Genomic DNA, 13,893 nt, shown 5'->3' on the forward strand with positions numbered 1-13,893 from the left:
AGGGTTTGATTTACCGTAACTTGCAGGTTTTATCTTTAAGATGTACATCGGACTTGCACAGTTGGATCATCAGACTCGGAGTGTAGCCATGTTAAGGGATTGATCGATCATCCTTGTAAATTGAATCGAAATCGATGTTTCGATCGTTTACAAAAGCGGCCATTGCCCATCACTAAGTCATTCCTCCAGACGCCTTTCCGTCCTTATGACAACTGAATGACTACTGTTTTAGGCTCACAGCAACACTATGCTATAACTGTTCATCTGGAGGTTTAACCCAACTAATACAGTAGAGTGTTATTTGCAGTAAGGATCTATAGCTGTTGATCGGCACGAGTTTAATATATATAGAAGCGAGGTTATCCTCCGAACCTTGCAAGAAGCACACATGCTCTGAAGTCCCCTGTAATTACTTTGTAGGCATACAGTAATTGCCATTGGATCCTCCCTCGTCTATATTTCTATAGCCAGTTCGATGGCATGCAGTGTGGAAACGCAATAAATGTATGCCCTGTTGTGATGTGCTTAGTGTACGATGAAAAGAAGGGTTGCAATGTTTGTCACGAATATGCTAAAGCAGACATACACACATCATTCTAATCAGAGGTTAAGAGAAGATCACAGTTATCGTGTTTCGGCCGAATACATAGAACACTGACATATCATTGTCTGAGGCTTGGATATTGCCCACGATTTGCTCCTATCAGACCATTGATACAAAGCAGATGTGCATCGGTAGGGTATAGTTAAACGATCGAGATCTTCACAATTCTGGATTACAATTGTAGATATTTATTGGTTACTAAGGAGTGATCAACAGAACCCTTGCCCGAAATACTGCACCCTGGCCGAAACGTAACTCCAAGGAACCGAGCAGCCTAGTGAAAATCGGGGGTTGCTAGCCTTTTATTCAGGATTCGTTACATTGATACAGTGGCCTCCGACTCCTCGAAGTTCAGAAATAATCGCGCATCTGATAACCACTGTTCTAAACATATCCTTCGAACTTATTAGCAATTTCGGGACATTCGATATCAGTGCGTCAACCTTTCGGCTTGCCGAATGTGGCTTCCTATTGACGCCTTTGAAACACTTGCTTCGAAACAAAGAGCCTTTGCGGTGGCCTTTGCTCTATAGCTTTATTGAAGTCCCTGTCACGTTGAAAATCGATCTAAGACAGGTTTAGTACGGGAAAGGAGTCGAGTGTAGGCACACATTTTCTGTATTCATCTTGACTGTTATGTGACCGCTTTATGCAAAGAGAGATAATCGAAGGATGTTGTGACATGATCAAGGGGAATTATTGTTGGTGTTATTTTTCACAGTTTCACTGACAATGACACCCCAATGGTCCATCTACCTTCTTGTCAAACAGTTAGGACGCCTGTAATTTCTATAGGGTCTTATATAGGCAGGTACGTTAGGGTCTATATTACTATACACTCTGAATAGAGAATGTACCAGTCGTTTCAGGATGGTCGCGAAACACCGGAAACGACACAAATTTACAGGCTACTTTAGCATCAGGGACCTATCTCGCATCATTGATTGGAAGGGTCATTAGGGCACTTGTGATATGAATCGTCTTATTCATGTGTCTGAATGTACTGAGTTGTTTCAGGACAAGCTTAACGTTTGATGACGATTCTGGGTCCATTAAAGTTAAAGTATCTGTATGGCCTGCATGATCGTGGCGGCGGCGTATTGGTAGCTGTGGCTGATGGTCCAACACGAATACGACACCCCTCCGTCGCTGGCTAAAAGCAGATGTCCCGGCCACAACAAAGCATCACATGAGAATATCACCCAACCATTGATCAGCCTTGTTAGGTACTGATACTCAGGGAACCACGGATAGCCAGTGTGTATCCGCTTACTCCCCAGCTTCCGTGAGCTTGGCAGTTGATCAAGTGCAGTATCCGAGATATGTGGTGGAAACAACTTAAATTAATGGGAAGCCCCCAGAAGCCAGAGGACATCCACAGCAAGATAAGGTGTTGAAGTTTCACAGATGCCAAAAATAGATTGTCAATCACCATCAAACACCACAATTACACACAAACCAGCTAGCCGTAGTTAAGAATCCATAGAATGGACAAATTCTCGTCGTTCAGAGACATTGAACCCCTCCGGCAAAGTATGTAGAGATACTTGGCCACCCGACCTCACCAATGGAGCCATTTCAGGCTCAGTACTTCTAAAGCCCGGTCCTCTCGGGGGCCTCGTCACCCAGCAGCGCCCCAAACCAAGCCCCGACCCGCCCTTCCCTACTAAGGTTCCCTTCACCACTGGTAGTCTCCGTGCAACCTGGTCACTCACTCACTCACTACTCGTTTCGCCTGAACCAGCGCAACGTCTCATAATCAACTTCCCTCTTCCAACCTCTCGCTACGCCAACCTCCTTCTTTCGCATACAATATCCCAACAACACGGCACGAAACGACAACGACTTCTTGATCTCGAAACCCCTTCTCGTCCATCGTCCATTTTTTGCGCTTCTTCGATTGATACCCCATTGCTATTTTCTAGCGCTCGACAGCTTCACAAAACACAGCCAAAATGCCTGAGCAGGAAGCCCCCTACGACCCCTATATCCCCAGCGGCCAGGCTGGAGCCCAGCAGCAGCAGGGTACTGGCGGCAATGCTAGGACGCAGGCGCTGCAAGCTGTAAGTTTTTTTCCCAATGATTTTATTGATGCGATGGTGCTTTTTTTCGGGCGGTTATGGGTTGCGACACTTGGCGGCAAAGGTTATTGACGATGGATGACGTCTCTTTCCGAAACCCGCGAGCGAAAGACGATGATCATGTTTGAGTGAAGAGCCATCAATCTGTTGCTCAAAAAACAACCATGCGATACTTGTTCCAATCTAGCAAACAGTATAGCATGGATATTCTGCAGGCAAACAGTCTGAACTCTGCTTATTCTGATCAATCCCCATTCTGTCAGCTTCTGTCATTCTGGGCCAAGCGTCATTTAGCTCTCGATACTAAAATGCCCCCCAACCTCAAACGCTATAGCCAATCAGACCTCGCGGTGTACAACAAATTAGACATTTACTAATATACTCGCCAGCAAATCGACGACACCGTGGGTGTGATGCGTGACAATATCAACAAGGTATCTCAACGTGGTGAGCGACTCGACGCTTTGCAGGATAAGACCGACAACTTGGCTGTTTCAGCACAAGGTTTCCGCCGAGGAGCCAACAGGGTCCGAAAGCAGATGTGGTGGAAGGATATGAAGATGCGCATGTGCCTGATTATCGGTATCATTATTCTGCTGGTCATCATCATTGTCCCTTCTGGTACGACCTCCTCCCGAACAATACCATGGATATGCAGCTAACTCTCCTTCAGTTGTGGCTACCCGTTAAAAGCCCAATAAAAGCTTTGGGTATTGGTCCTCACGATGCACACGCTTGGGACATGACGAATTCGAATAATCGCAAGCTACGACCATGGGTTATGGAACTTTTTTTGGGCAACTGGCCATTATTGCAATGGAATATGATTTGAGCACGGTGGAGTTTGTTCACATTGGGTCCCGGTCATGTTGTGCTGGCGACTTTGCTCTTGGGGTTGTCTGCTGACGACGCAGTCTCAGCATCACTCCTGCAACGCTGGCCAGGGCTGGATGTATGAGATTAGGCGTTCCCCGATTAATTGAGATGTATACCTTTTGACGCATTTTGACCGGCAGATTCGGGATTTGTCTTGCTGCATGGTTCGTATCGGCGCAAGAATCAGCTGACAGGGCTCTTGGAATCATTGGCAAGACGAGGTCGGTTACGAGCGTGGTTGGAGGTCAACGGTTCTCTCCTCTACCTTCTGACGGAATGCCTACGAGTTTTCTTAGCAGCATAAGTTCAATCACATGATAATACCTCCTCAATTATGTACCCGACATTCTGATACCCTACCCATAAGCTTGTCTTACGATGTGTGCAGCCGACATCAGACGAACTAAACCAAGATGTAGAGTGGTTACTCCCAAGGGTGGAGCCTCTCTACACATGGATAGCAACATATACTTTGGCGAAGAACGACGACAAAGTCCCAAAATGGTTCTTGATTCGATGTACCGTAGTAATGGGTCCTCTCGGCTGGCGCCATCGCAGGGTGTGTTTGTTCAGTACCTAGTAGATGAATAGATTGATAATGCCTCATCACCATCCGTACATAACTAACTACCTACCTAGTTTTAATGTCTTTGCACACTGCACTTTTAGGAGCTAGACCGAGATCCAAGACATATATTTCCCTTCCGAGATGCATACAATGGATCTTTCAACATTATGCACATAAGAGTCACAGAACGACGCAACGCCATTGAGAACCGATCTGTTTGATTCTGATCATGCCGATAAGAAATCTTTATCATGACGATTGATACTTGCAATGAGCCCTGGTATCTGTGAGCGGAGTCCGCCGTTTACAACACGAAAACACGGTCTACCTACTACTTTGTACATACCATGATATTTAACTACATGTCAAAAAGATGAAAAGCCACAAGTTCTTGTTATCCATATGCCCATTGATGTCAATTCCACTTTCAACGGAAAGGAAACTGTTGCTGTATGATCTGACGACATTGTGTCTATCCGTAAGTACAGACACATCATATCAGGATCTGGTTTCTATGACTATCGATACAAGGCAACCTCGGTCGGTATCAGAAAAGCTAGAGATAGGTAAACAGCATAGAAGACCAAATCAATGGTTTAGTTCAAGCTGTGTACACCGCACTTGTAGACTGTTTATTTTTGTATTCCCAGCTCAGATAGTTAGTGTCTAAATGCACTACATATCAAGGCTATAGGGTATCCGGATGGCTATCAAAGTGCCCTCACAACCTCGGAAGATAGGAGACAATATATACACAGTGATACCAGCCTAGTTCTGTAGTGGTCGACAATGCACCAATGTGGATTTTTCGTTCTTCAGCTTAGGTAAGTCTAAGAAGGACATTGCCGAGCAAATGGTAAGATAGCATAAGTGAAGCTGGGTCAGATATGACGCGTTACAGCATATCACGTGACCACCTGTCAAAGAAGTCTCCGGCCGTTGAAACATGCCTGTTCAACCGCCACTTCCCGCGTTTCACGTCAATTCCTTCAACTTCAACACGCGATAAAAAAAAATTACGCTACGGTCATCTATCCCCAACTCCCAAATGGCATCACGATCGCCATCCCGTGACCGTCACAGGTCGCGCACGCGCTCTCCTACTCCACGCTCTCAGGGTTCCCGATCCCCCCAGCGCCGCAACCAACACGATTCGCGCTCGCCCGCTCGCTCTCCGTCGCCCCAGCGTCGAAATGGCCGCTACAGGAGCCGGAGCCGGAGCCGGAGCCGCAGCCGCAGTAATAGTCGAAGTCGAAGCCCGAGTCGTAGTCGCAGCCGAGGTCGTGAGCGTAGTGATAGAGGCAGAAGCGGTTCGCCGCCTGCCAGGAGCACCAAGGTATGCTTACTCCTTGGGGTCTCTGATTATATGAGCTAAACTGTCGCAAATAGATTGTCGTGGAGAGACTCTCTAAGAATATCAATGAGTCACATCTTCAAGAGATTTTCGGGCAGTTTGGGCGCATCAAAGACCTTGACCTGCCTATGAACAGAACGTGTAAGATCACCAGACCCTTGCTGTTGGAATAACACCTAATCACAATATACAGTCGCAACAAACCGTGGTACAGCATACATCCTCTATGATTACGAAGAAGACGCCGAAGCTGCGATTTCTCATATGCACGAGGCACAGGTAGACGGTTCAGCTGTCAACGTTTCTATAGTGCTGCCTCGACGGAAGCTTTCTCCTGCTCCTCCAACAGCTCGCCGTGGGGCCAATATTGACCCCAGAGTTCCCTTCTCAGGAGGCCGTGGGGGTCTACCTGGTGCGGGTATGGGAGGAAATAATGGCATGAGTAGTGGGAGAGGCCGCCGGCGCATGTCTCCAGGAAGTCGATACGGTCCTAGGTCGGATGTATATCGCCCGGGATCCCACTCACCCTCTAGGTCGTCTGCTGGACCTACTTCGCGTAATGGGGTCGGCCGGTATCGCAGTCGCTCTAACAATTCTTACTCATCCAGGTCGCGCTCGAGATCTCCAAGACGGAAAGGGGCTGGCCGACATGATGACCACGAGACGAGACGTCGCGGCAGTATTGATGGCCATGACGACCGAAGTCGATCTCGCAGTCGGGGGAACAATCCTCGATAAGCTGTTAAGAGCAAAATGTAATTAATTGGTTTTCGTTTGGCGTTACGAGGCGAGGAAAACGGGCAGAGGCATGGGCCCCAAGTTTTAATTAGCTCCCATGAAGGAAAAGAAAACGAGTTTGTCACTTGTGAATCTAACGATTGGTGCGCCGACGCTGACAGTTAGGTTAGATCATGATGCACCTAGCAAACCTCGGTGGCAGTGCTTCGTCAAACACTCCTCGGACTCTGGCCTATCATACCCTTGTTTCAATTCGGAGCTGCCCCTCCGTTACGATATAACCAGCCACCTGCCAATCAACTAGTTTCAAATGTGTCAATGACCAAGGCCATGGCCATCTTGTGTGATGTCGCACATTTCGCTCCCGGCGCATTAATTATGAGTATGTATGTGTCGTGGCAGACAGGGCGAACAAGGGAGTGTACCCCGACGTTGTGTCATCCCACGAATCCAAGGTCAACATGTCGCTATGTCGCATGGGTGCCCGGCAAGTGGGATAGGCTCTATTCTGCTGCTAGAGCTGCAGCTAATGCTTCTCCCCGAACGCATGTCGGCCATTCAGGGATCGCTAGATCTCATCTACATACCATTTGTAACATTTCCCCCACTCACAACCAACGGGACCTGGTGTGGGGACACGAGGGTTCGTTCCCATGTCGTTTGGCCAGATTCGTCTTGGCAGGACTCAAGTCCTTTTCCGAGACCTGACTCGAAACAAAACTTTTCTTTGCACGGAAGCGCAACAAGAGTGCTGGATTGCTAGGAGCAAATGAGGGTCAACGGCGACCACACACGCTCGGCCACCCTGGCCTAAACGTACGACATGATCCTCCTGTTTTCTTCACCACGCCGAACAGACCGGCTTCTATTATAGGGCTGAGGCCCGATTCCATCATATAGCCGCTGCAAGCAAGATCCAAGGACTGACGAGCAGGGGTCTAGGCCACCGTTTAAGAGGGGCCGCTGTCAAGCCTGCACTGCACCACGCTTTGTTACCACATGGTGGCACACTCTCCCCTCCCCTACCCCGGAAGGCCAACTCGTAGCCTGCCTGTCGACGCAGGGTTCGGCGAACGTAGCTGAATTGCAGAGGTTTGTTCAGCAGTGTTTGCCAATTTGCGATGCGCGACATTTGGCTAGCGCTTTACTAACGGGATGCATGCCATGGATTGGGTGGGTACAGCACAATCTCTGGCCTTGGCCAGGCAGGCAGGATGTTATTATGAATAGATCCTAATATGCGCCATGCGTGCTGACCGATCAGTCACTGTGACCGTCACCGCCGCCGAACCATACATAGCACATCACCCCCAGCCGTTGCATCAACGCATCGTATATCCACCAAACAATCGGCTACATGTGATCCATCCACACAGTAGCCGACTGCAATACTGGGGTTGGTGTGCGGTGCAGCGTTTCGTCGACTGCGCACTAACTTGGCCAGGAAGTCTCCTCACGTCTGATCGAGACTCGAACAACAATCAATACAGGCGCACCACGACACAAAGCGATTCTGAGGCCAGACGGACTGCACTCCCGCCCATGCGCGGACTTCGACTACCTTATCGCATTACCCCTTTAGGATCTTCGCATGGCCGGCCAGCGTGGCATGGTACGAGGGAGGCATGCCCTGCTGCGGATCATGTCTTGTTTCGGGACATCTGATGCACAGAAACCTATAGAGGAGAGAGAAGGAGGGAGAACCTTCAACGATGTTTTGAGTCTAGATTCCAGTTGCATGGAAGATGTGCGCGTTGCAGGGTCCAAGTCGGTTGTGCTTCCGAGGACCCATGGTCCAACTGTGTAACATTGCTGTGCTGAGCTGTCTGATCACTGTCCTGTGGTCACAATTTCAGCGATATCAGGCCCTTGGCTGCTGTGCTGAGGAGCTGACAGCTCTTTTGGCTTAATGCTATCTTCAATTATCCATCGTGAAGGTCAATCACAGCTGGCACAGTACTTTAAACTACTATGGGCAGGGTATATCATCGCTGCCCCTGTCCACACATGTCATCCGTACGGACAGACCCTGCGCGGATGTCCGCTGGTTGTCTTAGTGCTGCCGTTGAAGGGTCCTACTCAATGGCATGAGCGTTTACTCTAGTTGAGGCTGAAATCGCCGATGAAGGTATCGCACCCATGCCAATACCGTTATCCATACCCGCACCGCTGCCTTGTTAGCGTTTTTCCTCTACTTACCCTACTAATTGGCCATCGGTCCGAAAGTTTACTTGACTGCTCGGAATACTCTCGGGTGGGTAGAGTCTTCATACTCTCTCATAATTCCCTAGCTAGGTAGTTTAGCTACCATGTGGGCTGGGTACGGTCGCCGTGTGTCAATGTTGCACCGCATCGCCAACTACATGGTGATCCGCTGAAATGGCGACAGGCCTTGTGTATTTCAAGGCCTGATCCAGGACCGCGGCAGCGGATACGGGTACCGCGCATAACCGCATCTTGCCCAGCTGATCAAGCTAAGAAACGTGGGTATCGAGGGTTAATTGTTCGACAAGGTACATGTCATGCCATCTTAATGGACAAACGGCTGAACTTCATTGGGAAGCTGGTGTCGCATCAAGTGATGGAGATGATGGGGGCAGTAGTGATATAGACTGACATAAACCTCGTGCTTGGGCTGAGTCGATCAAGCTTTCTCATCACCTCAACAAGAAACCCAACAAGCAACTCTAAAAGACCTAGGGGCATATTTGCATTATCGCCTTGATTTATCTCGAGCCACAATTCTAGCAACTCTCAAACACAGCCATGATATCTCAAAATCACACTCATGTCTATACTCGCACTCATGGCATGGCCCATTACATCTCGCCTCTAGAGCTACAGAACCCTGATCCTCCGCCGACACCTCCAGGAGGCCCGCGCGTTCCTCCTCCGCAGCCAGATGCGCCGCCCTCCCCTCCTCACAGCTAGATGTTGTCGTAATACTTATCAACACTCACTTGCCGCAACGTCTCTCAGCCTTACTCTGCCACATTCAACTTCCTTGGGGTAAGGAGAGCTCCTCCTTCTCCCTGGGCCAGTATCAACTACCAGAAACAGCATGCCCTATTCTACCATCTAAAACTTGTAACGTCAAAATCGACTTCGTGCAGTAGTGGAGACAAGGAGTCAGGTGTTGATTTGGGAGTGGCCTGGACGCAGCAGCATATCCACCGTCCAACTCACCCTCACACTCTCCTTTCCGGGATTGAAGCTGTGACCTAGGAAGCAGGCAAATAAAGACGCTCCAGCCGATGGGTGGTGGCCGTACTCTGGTATAGGTTGCACAATTCATATCGGCTGGAGTACGGAAGCGATGGGGGGAGGTATGAGGCCAGCATGGCCCAGTTTGGTCGAGCACAGCACGGCACAGTATGATATGGTCAGCCAGTGGACTCCCGAATGAAAACTGTCAGAAGCGACAGGCAAAGCTGACTGGAGGATGAATCGTCGGGTATAACGGAAGTCAGAGGAGCAACCATGCGATGAGGCGACTTGGCGCATAGGTGGAAGGAAGAGAGAGAGATGTCACCCCTCTGTTTATTCTCAGAAGGGACTTGCCTGTGCCTCTGTCTGCTTGGCACTTCTTTGGACGGAGTTAGCACCGTGAGAGTCATCCTTCTGATACCTCTAACGAACTACAACCCTGATTCATGTTATCTGTGTTTCTGCCGCTCTCTTTGGTTGAGTACCCTAGCTGGTCAAACCAGGCTGTCTTGTTGGTCCGTCTTAACAGCATATTATAAGTTGAACTCTAGAGCGGGTCTATTACGTTTGTTGTTCCGGCCTAACTACTTGTCGTATCGTGGGGATGAGTGCTATAAGTGTGTGGACTCGATTGGTTGTAGCCCTGACTCGGTCGCCAGAGCATGGGCTTTATTTATGAAACAGTCAAATCAGGTTTGCCAGGTTTCTCTTATCTAAATAATTGCCACTTGTCTGTCTTTTCCCAGAGTAGGTGAATCGCGAGTGCAAGGTTCTTGCTGTAGAGTCAGTCAACCCTGATTTGGCAACCTACTATCTTCATCCAGTCCACAAGACACTACTTATCTGCCATCTGCCAACTAACACTCACTACTAATAGAGCCCATGCCATCGGTTTCAAGCTGTCAAAAATGAAGCGGCGGTGTCGAAAGTCTTTCCTATTCATGTGACGACCACTCCATTCACCTGATTCACCACCACGCACCATCGGGCCTTGCCCATCAAGGCTATCTACCGAACTTGTAATCCCTACCGGCGACACTTTTCAGGACTTTTCACCTTGTCTACCCCACGAGCTAACTGGGTTGCCCTTGGTTGTCAGTGACAGGGTCCTTACCCTAGAGCCTCTTGCGCTTTGACGTTTGGGCCGTGCTGTTGTGCTGGAAATGGTAAATTGTCGTTTGTGATTGCAGGTGAGACAAGGGCTGCGATCGTATCACAGCGAATGGTATGGCTAGCGGAAGCCGGATGGTGCAGCTCAGTCGTAAGTTCTGGGATTGACCTTTTCTAAGCGCCCGGCAATGCAGCTCAACTGCAAGTAAGGGCTGTCTAATGAAAAGCTTGTGTAACACGAATGAAAGTCTAACACTCACGCCATGGCAACGAGAAAAAGCAAGTGCGCGCAAGCTTTTCCTTTTCCTTTTCCTTTCCGACCGAGTATCGTGCAGATCCAAGGGAGTGATGGATTAACATTATCTGTAAAGACTGTAGGGGTATTGATTCATGTACTACCAAGGAAACACCAAATTCAACGAAATGTAGAGAACAAAGCAACACACCTAATCCCCCATTCTATAGAAATACCATGCCCGCACCCACGCCTACAATACCAAGCGCAGCACGAGCAATTTGTCCTGTGGCACGCGCAGCTGCCACCCCAGTGCTTGACCTTGTGTTGAACCATGGTGTAGTGGCTGCGTTGTTCTCTGCTTGATCAACTGGTGTAGGTGCTGGCGTGTTTGTCACAGGGCAATCCGAGGTACAAGGGATGGCCGAATGGAAGACGTCGTCAACCCCAGCAGACTTGAAGACAGGCTTCTGAGCCCACAGAGTAGGGTTGGGCACAGCGTCAGCATCCTTTGGATTGTTGACATTCGAAATAATGTGCAGTATGCCATTAGATATGAGGATGTCGGTTGTTATGATCTTGGCCGAGTTGATGAACTTCTCGTTACCAACCTGACGGATGTAGGTTTCCTCGCCGGTCAATGTCTTGAGTGTCGTAGTATTCTCAAGATCAGTTGAGACAAGAACCTTTCCAGGCACTATATGGTAACCCATGACGCGAGCCAGCTCCTTGGGAGACAAAGAATTTAGTGCGTTTCCGACGCTCTCCATGGCCTGGTCTCTCGGAGCAAAGACAGTGATGTCTTTGCGATCAGCGAGATCGGGCATCAGGCCGGCTTTAAAGAGCCCGCCAAGGAACGACTCAACTTTGCTTGCCATAAGGACTTGGAGCATACCAGACGGTGGGACCAGGAGACTGTCCACAATCTGAATGAGGCCGCCTTGAAACTCGATGTCGTAGTTGATGACTGTAGCGCGGTTTCCATATCTCGTGCTAAAAACGACATCGTCGGGCTGCTTGTTGATGAGAATGTTCTGGCCAGCAGTAACATTGCTCCATTTAGGGTCCATAAGGAGTGTGGGCTTGACGTAAGCAGGGCCTGCCTTGAGCTTCATTGCACTTATCGTGCCTTGAAGGATATGATACTGGAGAATAGGGGTGGCGGTCTTGGCATCATTTGGGTCCCAGATTTTAGAGAGGGCTGAGTATGGAATCTGTTCAAAAGCATCATTGGAAGGTGCAACAATCTGGATACATGTTAGAATGGTTTTCGTAGTATCAGGCTACGGCCCAGGGATAGCACTCGACTTACAGTGACACCGTCGTAACTGGGTAGTTGCATCAGAATATCAGGAAATTTCTAAATGATTTAATATGATGTCTTCCTGAGTTGAATACAGGGAATCGTACCTTGATCAGCTTGTAATATGTAGAGAGCTTGGGATGCCTCCCAAGTACACTGCCCAGATCCATAGGTTGGTTGGTTTCAGCAGCCCCAACCAAAGCCACCACACTAGCAATGCCAGCAAGGGCTCGAAGTATGAACATTTTATGAGTTCTCGTATGAGATGTAATGCTTTTGACGTTTGATGGGTCACCTGTGAAGGGTTTGATAATAGACCAACTAGTTGGCGTTTTGGTCAAAGCTCTTGAAAACAAACGCGATTCAACTGACGACTTACTGCAGTATGTGAGACAGGAAACAAGTAGGAATACCTGTTTGAAGTCTAACAACACTGTTGTTTATAATGAATGAGTGGATATAACAGAAAGGAGCGTGATCAACACGTTGAAAGAGTGGAATATGGTTGAGAATAACGAGAGAAAACAAAGAAACCGACACTGGGGAAAACAGACTTTCAACTAGGCTTAATACTGCCCGGCTCGAGGAACGAGGCCTCTAAAGGCCTTCTCATATTGTCTAGGCTTAGAACTGCCTTACGGATATCCCGTCAGCCGTAGAAGTTTGAGATAACAGAGCCAAGAAAATGGTGCACTGGCACCACCAATCATGGCAATCCAACAACTCACGAGCAAACCCAAATAAAGCCAAGCCTCTAGGCTCATGGAACAACATTATGGTGCAGTGTGGTATATAAAGGTATGTAGCATGCGTCAGATCGGCGAAGATTCCGAAACATGAACCCTGAACCCTGTTAGCGATCCTGCGTGGCAAGGATTTCAAGGGTCTAGATCTCCGGATTGGGATTGACAGCCAGGCACGAGCCACAATCTCGTCCAATGATACAACTTCATGGTCACTTGAACATGAAGAGATATCAGCCTGGTCTCTCATGCATACGCAACAGTACTTGTTGTCCTCTGGACAAGTGGACTCACACGCTTCGTTGCTGATCATCCCAGAATGGTGAGATTGTCAGAGAGTGTGCGAACCGATGGCAGTTAAGTTTGGCAAACCCAACGGTACTCGTGTTTCCTGGGTTCAACGATGTAAATCGTACTCATCGCTATAGTACCGCGTAAGCCCGTAGGAAAGTCAGTACCAAGCATCTGGGCCGCCCAAGTCTCGACCTAATGTCGGATGATTATCCATTGAATCATTATCTGTAAAGGCTTTGGGGTTCAGTTGTACCAGTGATGGAACAAGGTCCAGCCCCTGGGGCTTCTCTAGACCTCGTTGTTAACTCACGCTCGACCCAATCCGGAACTCTTTTCTTATTGAAACGGAAAGCCTGTCTTGTGGAGCTAGTCTCTAGTATGAGCATTCGTCCTTTGCCAAGTACGCGGGTATGGACAATTGGTGTTTCCCTTCGAAGAGAAGGTGGTTTGCCATGAGCAATAATGATGTGCTATCGTGACGAATCTATACCCACATTAGAAGCAAAGAAGAATGTGAGACCGTTACAGGCATGATGGCCCTGTGGCAGGGAAAAGGATGGCCTTGGGCCGTTTTCCCGGGATACTGGTAACATACTTTAACCTTGTGGCAGTTTCTTGCAATCTAAGCGGCACATCCTTTTGGAAGCTGACAGATACATGAAAAACATGGCCTTTGATGCCAGAAACTCTGTTGTTCTTTTGTGCTATAGCACACTCAACAAAGACATAAACGACGTCGATAGTAGCATGTGCTAGTGAGTTGCTTCCCGAGGAAATTAA

General features: G+C 48.6%; 3 protein-coding genes across 3 annotated transcripts; 2 read left to right on the forward strand and 1 right to left on the reverse strand.

The window, feature by feature from the left end:
* The first annotated feature begins 2,377 nt into the window (after nt 1-2,377).
* FGSG_08537 (uncharacterized protein) lies at nt 2,378-3,866 on the forward strand. Its single transcript, XM_011321919.1, has 3 exons — nt 2,378-2,667; nt 3,075-3,306; nt 3,359-3,866. The coding sequence occupies exons 1-3, from the start codon at nt 2,560-2,562 to the stop codon at nt 3,373-3,375; spliced, it is 357 nt and encodes a 118-aa protein (XP_011320221.1). The 5' UTR covers nt 2,378-2,559; the 3' UTR covers nt 3,376-3,866.
* A 1,052-nt stretch (nt 3,867-4,918) lies between these two features.
* On the forward strand, nt 4,919-6,353 carry FGSG_08536 (uncharacterized protein; the record flags this gene model as incomplete). Its single annotated transcript, XM_011321920.1, has 4 exons — nt 4,919-4,953; nt 5,031-5,412; nt 5,519-5,624; nt 5,677-6,353. 4 exons carry the CDS (start codon nt 4,919-4,921, stop codon nt 6,219-6,221), a joined length of 1,068 nt encoding a protein of 355 aa, XP_011320222.1. The 3' UTR covers nt 6,222-6,353.
* Nucleotides 6,354-10,997: 4,644 nt separating this feature from the next.
* On the reverse strand, nt 10,998-12,321 carry FGSG_08535 (uncharacterized protein; the record flags this gene model as incomplete). Its single annotated transcript, XM_011321921.1, has 3 exons — nt 10,998-12,020; nt 12,086-12,133; nt 12,184-12,321. The coding sequence occupies 3 exons, from the start codon at nt 12,319-12,321 to the stop codon at nt 10,998-11,000; spliced, it is 1,209 nt and encodes a 402-aa protein (XP_011320223.1).
* Nucleotides 12,322-13,893: the final 1,572 nt, after the last annotated feature.

The sequence above is a fragment of the Fusarium graminearum genome, chromosome 2 (assembly GCF_000240135.3).
Source record: "Fusarium graminearum PH-1 chromosome 2, whole genome shotgun sequence".
Taxonomy (NCBI): domain Eukaryota; kingdom Fungi; phylum Ascomycota; class Sordariomycetes; order Hypocreales; family Nectriaceae; genus Fusarium; species Fusarium graminearum.